The 9,430-nt window shown below is 30.7% G+C and overlaps 1 protein-coding gene across 1 annotated transcript; it reads right to left on the bottom strand.

Moving 5' to 3' along the window:
- Positions 1–2,272: 2,272 nt before the first annotated feature.
- LOC131628632 (GDSL esterase/lipase At5g22810-like) lies at positions 2,273–4,795 on the bottom strand (the record flags this gene model as incomplete). The annotated part of the gene is given in 6 exon segments (XM_058899463.1): positions 2,273–2,593; positions 2,672–2,927; positions 3,855–4,088; positions 4,180–4,268; positions 4,271–4,309; positions 4,579–4,795. Coding segments are annotated over 6 exon segments (1,032 nt in total), but the record flags the coding sequence as incomplete, so codon positions are not given.
- Positions 4,796–9,430: the final 4,635 nt, after the last annotated feature.

The raw sequence follows: 9,430 nt of genomic DNA, 5'->3' as shown, positions 1-9,430 counted from the left end.
CATGGCTTCTCAAGGCACTGATAAGCTCTTCCAGAGAAACTTCATTCAGATTCTTTGCAATCTTGAATGCAGTCACCATAGGACCCCATCTTCTGGGTAAGCTTCTGATGATCTTCTTTACGTGATCAGCCTTTGTGTACCCCTTGTCAAGAACTCTCAATCCAGCAGTAAGAGTTTGAAATCTTGAAAACATCTTTTCAATGTCTTCATCATCCTCCATCTTGAAGGCTTCATACTTCTGGATTAAAGCGAGAGCTTTAGTCTCCTTGACTTGAGCATTTCCTTCATGAGTCATTTTCAAGGACTCATATATGTCATAGGCCGTTTCCCTGTTAGATATCTTCTCATACTCAGCATGAGAGATAGCATTCAGCAAAACAGTTCTGCATTTATGATGATTCCTGAAAAGCTTCTTCTGATCATCACTCATTTCTTGCCTTGTCAGCTTTACGCCACTGGCATTTACTGGATGTTTGTAACCATCCATCAGAAGATCCCATAGATCACTATCTAGACCAAGAAAGTAACTTTCCAGTTTATCTTTCCAGTATTCAAAGTTTTCACCATCAAATACCGGCGGTCTAGTATAACCATTGTTACCGTTGTGTTGCTCAGCAGAGCCAGATGTAGGTGTAGACTTTGCAGTTTCATCAGCCATCTTTTACTGAAGCGTTTTTCTCTTCCTGAATCTTTTCTAAACACGGTTAAGTGCTTGCACCTTAGAACCGGCGCTCTGATGCCAATTGAAGGATAGAAAAACACTTAGAAAGGGGGGGTTTGAATAAGTGTAGCTTTAAAAACTTGACAGATAAAAATAAATTGCACAGTTATTTTTATCCTGGTTCGTTGTTAACTAAACTACTCCAGTCCACCCCCACAGAGATGATTTACCTCAACTGAGGATTTAATCCACTAATCGCACGGATTACAATGGTTCTCCACTTAGTCAGCAACTAAGTCTTCCAGAGTCTTCTGATCACACACTGATCACTCCAGGAATAACTGCTTAGATACCCTCTAAGACTTTCTAGAGTATTCTGATCCACACGATCACTCTAGTTACAACCTGCTTAGATACCCTCTAAGACTTCCTAGAGTATTCTGATCCACACGATCACTCTAGTTCCTTACAACTTAATGTAATCAATTCTAAGAGTATTACGATTGCTTCTTAAAAGCTATAATCACAAACTGTGATATTTCTCTTAACGTTTAAGCTTAATCTCACTAATATATTACAACAGCAATGTAGTGAGCTTTGATGAAGATGAAGATTCTGAGCTTTGAGTAGAACAGAGTTTCAGCAAGTTAATATGAGTTGTTTTGTTCAGGATCGTTAACCTTGCTTCTCATCAGAACTTCATATTTATAGGCGTTGGAGAAGATGACCGTTGAGTGCATATAATGCTTTGCGTGTTCCGTACAACATCGCATTTAATGTTATACGCTTTTGTCAACTACCTCGAGCCTTGTTCACGCTGTGTCTACTGACGTTGCCTTTAATAGCTTTTAACGTTCCTTTTGTCAGTCAGCGTAGCTTGCCACTTGTACTTCCTTCTGATCTGATGTTTGTGAATACAACGTTTGAATATCATCAGAGTCAAACAGCTTGGTGCAAAGCATCTTCTGATCTTCTGACCTTGAAGTGCTTCTGAGCGTGATACCATCAGAACTTCAGTGCTTCTGATCTCATGTTCTTCTGATGCTTCCATAGACCCATGTTCTGATTCTGCTTCGACCATCTTCTGATGTCTTGCCAGACCATGTTCTGATGTTGCATGCTGAACCCTTGAGACAAAGCTTCTGAGCGCTGAATTATGCATACTCTTTATATATTTCCTGAAACGGAAATTGCATTGGATTAGAGTACCATATTATCTTAAGCAAAATTCATATTATTGTTATCATCAAAACTAAGATAATTGATCAGAACAAATCTTGTTCTAACAATAAGCTGCAAATCCTGATTTAGGGTGAGAGAGGTTATTTGTTATTCTTGTAAACTTGTAATCTTGTTTTAAGAGAAAGTGAAAGAATAGCAGTTATAACCAATTCTTGTGTTCTTCTTCTCCTCTCTAATTCCCTATTATACTTTGTTATTGGTATCGGTTTTCACAACATTGTTGTTTCCCGAATTCGAAGGTAACATGAATTTAAGATTTTGGTTGATAATCAAGTTGGAGCCTCTTGAAAAAGAGGTAACTAAAAACCGGTGTACACAATTTTAATTATAGAATAAATTTGAAACAACTTAACTAATATTGCATTAAAATAGTAACACGATACATGGCATTATTTTTTATGAAGTAGTAGAGTAATAACTAATATTTAAGACAGCTTTATTTTGTTAAAGTGATACATATTAAAGACACTCTAAGAAGCCGATGAGGAATTGATTAAGTTTGTATAAAAGAGATTAAATCAGGAGTCAAATGATCAATCAAATACTTGTGTGTAGCTTGTGTGGGATGAAAACTATCCCAAAATACATATTCCGATGCATTAGCACATGTTCCTATAGATATTGAATTGCATGCAAAAGTAACTTCTACTAATCCTGTCCCACAACAAGCCTTCCTAGATTCCGAAAATCCTGCAAAAATGTAGTTTTTAATTAATATAAGCCATAAATAAGAAAAGTTTATAGGTTTAACATAATTATATTTCTTACCATAATCAGAAGGTTTGGTGCTAAGTTTATAGAGAGGTTGGTAGATATCAAGGATGATCAGTTTAAGGTCTGAAAACTTTTTTAGCAATTTCGTTGAAGTGAGATTGAGTTTTTTATTGAAGTCAATAGCAACATCGTTTATTTTTTCTACACATGTGTTGTAGGGAAAACCATAGAAAGTGATGACTATAGGCATACAACCTATAGGAGGTAATGTTGACACACCAATCTTCCTTGCTCCTAGTGCATATAAATCCTGCCAATCCATAGTATATTGTTAAATAGTAAAAGTTGAATAAAATATTATTGTTTTGCAAGTAAAATATAATATATTAGGGTTTAGGTAATATCAAATTAAAATTAAAAAATTGAAAGTAAAACATGTTAAATGATTAGATTATATTTCAATCACATTTAATTAATTTTATAAAAACATATTATAAAAAGTTAATTATGTTTACAGTCCTCCTAAATATCTCAAATTTGATTTAGTTTTTAAATATTTTTTTAAAGAATGACATTCCTAAAAATTTTCATCCACATTTTTGGTTGCTATTGCAATTTAGTGACAGTTTTTATAATTTAATTACTGAATTAACGACTGTTTTAGCTACGATTTATTATTTAGCAACAGTTTTAGTAAAAGTTTTATTATTAGGGACCGAAAGTGTGGATCAAAATTTGAATGACTAAAAATAAATTTAAAATATTTAAGAGGACCACAAACATATTTAATCGTATTATAAATAATTGATGAAAAATTGTAAGTTCTGATTTTCTTTCTCCTCAAAAATCTTTCATCCAAACATACCTCAAGACTTGATTTAGGAGTTTGGAAAGGAGGTTATGAGAGACTCTGTGATGAGAAGAATAGATAAAAAATAATTAATTTTTTAATTTTTTAAAACTTTTTTTGTAAAAATTTATAACAAAATAAATTGTTTTTAAAGAATTTACCTAAACTATAAACTCTGTAAACTTCTTCCAATAAGGTTTTGGAGTTCCTCCGAATTAAGGAGGTTTAATATTATAGAGAAAATTTTCCCAAATTCTTCACCACCCAAATTCTTCAAAATTTTCAATTTCATGCTTATTTTTAAAAAGTCAAACCATCTCTATTTCTTCAAACTACCAAACAAAACTCAAAAAAATTCTTAAGCAATATATATTAAGAGAGACATACCTGGATGAAATTAAAGTAGTATTGCAAAAGAATGTCTGAGAATTGATAAGGTGTGTAAATTGTTTGGAGAAATGGATCTACGTAATAATTTAGTACAAAATCACTATTCCCGGCAACAACAAAATATATTGAACCATATATTACTGATAGTGCTTTTGATTGTCCAATTGTTTTCACCAATTCTTTCTGGTATTCCTTGTAGTATTCTAGTTGTTGGCCTAATGAAAGTACATTCTACATAAACAAAAAGATATATCAAATATTATATTTATCACATGCAACTTAAAGTAAACAAAAGAGAGAGAGAGAGACTTTATGTATTTACATATTTTATAGGTGTGGAAGGATGGTAACCAGTAGCAGCTGAGGCAAAGTTGGCACCGATCAAAAGATTGTTTCTTTCTTAACTAGGTTTAGGTAAGCCGGTTGATATGAGTTAAATCTAAAAACCTCAGCTACAAAGAATAAAAATTTAGATCAAATTCTAATATGAGAATAAATTTTTAGGTATCCTCTGCGCACAATTGCAAAGACAAATTAACAGATTTAACACTGCTGTGTATTTACGATTTAGATTAAATCCAAGACCTTTAGTTAAACTGAAAGAGAACCTTACCATCTTATTCAAGTGCTCTATAGTTACAAATCAACAATTTTATTGGAATAATAATAATTTAGAAAATGTATGTAAATAATTAGATATGTTGAAGAAAAAGAAAATTACATGCATAATCTGCGGCAACCTTTCCATTAGAAAATCTTCCGGTTGGAGAGTGATTCACAAAGTCTCTTCCATAAGGGAAGAAGTTTGCTTTAACCAGCGTTTGTAAATAGTTGTTATTGCCAACATCAATAATTGAGTCTCCAAATGCAAATAATGCTGGAACTAGAGGCTCTCCTTTGATAACCAACACAATTTCAAACAAAATAATGAGAGTTAAAAAAAGGAATTAAAGTTGCCATTTTTTCAATTATTTCTTTACATACAATTGCAGTAGTCCATGCATGCAAACCATGTCTTTATATAGTACTAGTCCTTCAACTATAATGTTAGTAACATTCATATAACACTGCAAGCTTTAATATGATAATAAATGTAAACATGACAACAGCTTCAAAACAGTATATATTTGCTTTTCCAAAAAAATCTTGAAAATGACCTCTACAAATAGTACTAACTCCTCACTATACTCTTTACAATTTTTTTAAAGTTTAAAAACATAGTTTTCCTCTATAAATATATAATTTTTGTTTTTATTAATAATTAATAACTTTTTTAAATTTTGGTTTTTCATACATTTTATATGTTACTTTTAGTCATTATTATTTTGTTTTATTTCTTATAAAATTGCTTATATATAAGTTAATCCTTGTGATAGATAATATATTGATTTTAATCTCTCTAATATATTAGTGATAAAGACTCAAATCAAATGATTTCTATATTACAAAGATTAGTTTTAACACAAATTAATTTTATAGAAATAAAAAATTACTGAGATCAAAAAGTATTTACAAATATAAAATGTGAATTAAAAAACTAGTTATTTTCTCGTTCACTTTGTTTGCTTCTATTTTTCTTTCTTTTTTTATAAAAATCTTTTTAAACTAAACATAGTCACTTCATGAAGAAGCCAAATTCTTTATAATTTTTTTTATTTTACAATTTTTTTATATAGTTGTACTTGTACACATCTCTTTTGATTTGTACATTGGCTGCACCCAAATTCTTTCTAATTTATATTTTATATTTCTTTTATTTTTATATATTTTATTTTGTATTTCATTAATTGATTAATTTCTTTTAGTTTTTTATTTATAGAACGTTAAGTTAATTAATTGGTATTTATAGATGGACATTATGAATAGGGTTCTATTTATTCATTTTAAAAAAAATAAACTCAAACCATATTTTATATATATATATATATATATATATATATATATATATATATATATATATATATTATGTCCAATAAAAATAAAATACATTCTAAACATGATGATAATTTTTATTGGATGATGGTCTCCATATACAAAAGCTTTTTTTGTTTTGAATGATTAAATAAGCTAACATTATTAAAATACCACTAAGATTGTTTATTGGTTGGTACAGTAGTTTTGATGTATAGAAAGCAACTTATGATATGATATTTTCGAGATGCTTTAACGATTACAGGTTCGATTTGTCACTTTAAAATTTAACTATGATTTATTGTATCAAGTCAAATTCCTATTCATCAATGAAAACAGTAATTAGTTTCGAGTTAATGTCTAACTGATGTTGAGGTGTATCCTTAACTTATCTGACAGCCATGCTACCATCATCAAAGTTTTTTCAGTATCAAACATTAATCAACAATAAAAAACATATGAGCAAAAACCATTTTGAGATATAAATTGTTGAAATACTAAAAAGTAAGAAAAGTTGCAAGTGAGCAACAACAATTGAGATATAAATTGTTGAAATATTTTAGAATTTTATTATATTTAAAATTATTATGTGAATTTATTAATTATATTAGTCACTTATTAGTTAAAAACTTAATGAATTGTTCATTAATTTAATCAATAAAATTAAGATTTACATGCATAATCTATCCTTATTTTTTTAAAATAATTTTTTTTCATTTTAAAAATCATTCTTTCATGATAAATATAATTGAAATATCATAAATATTGTAACTTAGGTCCGTTTAGTATTATCTAACTCGGTCGAATCACTTTCAACTTTATAAGGAATACAATAGATCTCAACCTTAACCTTTAGGGTTAAGTTAAGGGTCATATCCATTACAAATTAGTGACATATGACTTTTGCATGAATTACGTCATGTAGAGCTCATATTATTGTACTCATAACAAGTACAGTTGGCGCCCATTGAATTTCCCTAAAATATATTATTATTTATTTCATTATTTTATGATTTGCGTATTGTTGTTTATCGTAATTTTAAGTTTCCTCGATGACATCTCATCACACACATGAAAATAGTAATTTTCCATGCATTTTTGAAGTGTTGACTAAAGTAAGCTATTTTTTACTCGATTCAATAGTTCTATGAATCGATTAAATGAACCAAGACCGTTTCACTTGATTCAAGCTTTGATTCATTTTGTCAATTACTTGATTCATTCTATTTGCAATACTTGATTCATTTTTTCCATTACTTGATTCATTCTGTTAGTGACTTGATTCATTCTGTCAAAGACTTTAATTCATTCCGTCACTGACTTGATTCGTTCAGTTGAAGACTTGACCCATTCGGAGAGAAAACTTGATGCACAAAAGTGTCATTAAACATGATTTTGGCTCTGTTTGCACACACTCATGGTGCCAGATGATCCTGAATAGGACATATTGTTCGACATGTTATAACAGTTGCAGTTGATAGAACATTTTGTTCAAAATATATTTGCTGCAAGTTAGAACATCCTATTCAACATGTTGCTGTCTAATTTGTTTTACTAAAATTAATGCCAATCATAAAATCAAAGAATTAACATGAATTCCTACCTTGCGTAGGCTCTGTTTTTGCATGAGTATGTGGTGTTTTCATAGAGTTTTGCTCCTTTAAAGTTTATTTTCTTGCTTGAATTCATGATGTTTGAGAAATATTTTGTGAAAACTTATACCAGATTCGTGTTTAGAACGTAATTTCGAGTGGGAATGATGTGTTAGTTTTCATTTCTAGGAAAATAAACAATTGTCGCCACGGCGTGGTGGTTGTGTGTATGGAGAAGATGAAACTAGGACTTGTGTGTGGCGCGTTATTTTTGAATTCAAATCCATTTGTGTGTTGCTTCCTGATTGGTCCACCCGTGCCAACTCATTTTTATTTTACTTTAATTGTTTTTTAATTAGAAATAATCACAAAAATGTGAAAATATTTGGATTGATATTGTTTGGGCCTACAGGGCTTTTGCTATTCACACCCCTATCCCTGAGCCCAATTCTGATTAAAACATGACGTAGTTCATTTTGTTTTTCCTGATTACACACAAAACAAATTTCTTGCATTATTTTCTTTTCTTTTCATTATTGCTTAGAATTTTAGTTTCTTTGCATGATAAAATTGATAAAAATACGTTTTAAATACTTTATTGTCCTATATATCTTTCACGATAGCATCCTATTCACAAGCTGGTTGTCACCTAGAAGCTTTGAAAATGTTCACAATAATGTGTAAACATGGCATCAAACCAGATATTTACAAATTCAGTTGTGTTCTCGCAGAGGCGGCACGAAGGCTCTGTCACTAATCGATTTATCTTCTCAAGTGTGATTATTGCATGTGGTGGTCTTTGTTTTCTAGAATAGGCCAACAAGTTCATGGTCTAATATGCAAGGCCAACTTGGATACTGAAAAAATATCTAACCCAGATATTGTTATCAAGACTGAAATTATAGGTAGTTGAATAATAAAGATATTCAATTTTAGTTTAATAAGTCATATTGTGATTATGTGCATATCTAGATTTATATAGTCATGTACTTGAGACATATATTCTTGAAAATTAATAAATGCATGAGTTTGATGCAAGTAGATTATAATGACTATATTCTTGAATGTTTGAGCTGATCCTTAGTAGCATCATCTATACCACCAAAATACATCATGCATTTTGCAGGATTACTTTTCAGTTAAGTGATGTCAGTGAACAGTGTGAAGGCTTCCATAAGCATCTTAACTGGAATAAGATCACCTCTACAAGACAACAAAATATCATCGGCAAATGTGAGATTTGTGAGGAACAATTTCTCACATTTTGTGTGATGGTTAAAGTTAGGGTAAAGTTGCATCTTCATCATAATCCTGTGCATATATTCCATGATTAAAACAAAGAGAAAGGGGGATATGGGATCCCCCTACCTGATACCTCTCTTAGCCTGCAAAAAATCAAAGTAGTATCCATTAATATTGAACTTATAGGTGACAGTCTGAATAATGGTCATAATCCAGGTGATGAATTTCCTTGGAATGCCAAAATCTATAAGAATAAACTTCATAGCTCCCCAGTTAACCATATCATATGCCTTTTGAAGGTCTAATTGGATCATAACTCTAGGTGTACCTCCCTTTCTACCATGCCCTTTTAGCAGTTCATAAGCCAAAAGGACGTGGTTATGAGTGTTTTGACTTGGGAAAAAACTGCTTGGCAAGGACTAATAATGCTAGAGAGAACCTGACCTAGTCTACTAGTTAGAATTTTGGAAATAATCTTCAAAAAAATAGTACATCCAACAATGGGCCTAAAATCCTTGATTAGTTTTGTTGCATCATGTTTTGGTATAGGGTAACCACTGTATAGTTGAAAGGCTTATAAATCATACCAGTTTCAAAATATTATACGATAGCTGCTATAAAATCCTCCTTAATTACATCCCAGATGGCCTTGAAATTTTTTGCATCATAACCACCAATTCCCGGTGCTTTAAGATCTCCAATGTTCTTTAAAGCAGTGTTAATTTCCTGAATGGTAACATGTTTGATAAGATGTGCTCTTTGAATCTTAGTGAATTGTTTACCCCTTCTCATCGCCTCAATGTCAATATGATTCAAATTTACATCAAT

Source organism: Vicia villosa, unplaced genomic scaffold, assembly GCF_029867415.1.
Source record: "Vicia villosa cultivar HV-30 ecotype Madison, WI unplaced genomic scaffold, Vvil1.0 ctg.000469F_1_1, whole genome shotgun sequence".
Taxonomy (NCBI): Eukaryota; Viridiplantae; Streptophyta; class Magnoliopsida; order Fabales; family Fabaceae; genus Vicia; species Vicia villosa.
The sequence above is the reverse complement of the archived record's forward strand: the minus strand, read 5'-3'. Positions and strand labels throughout refer to the sequence as shown.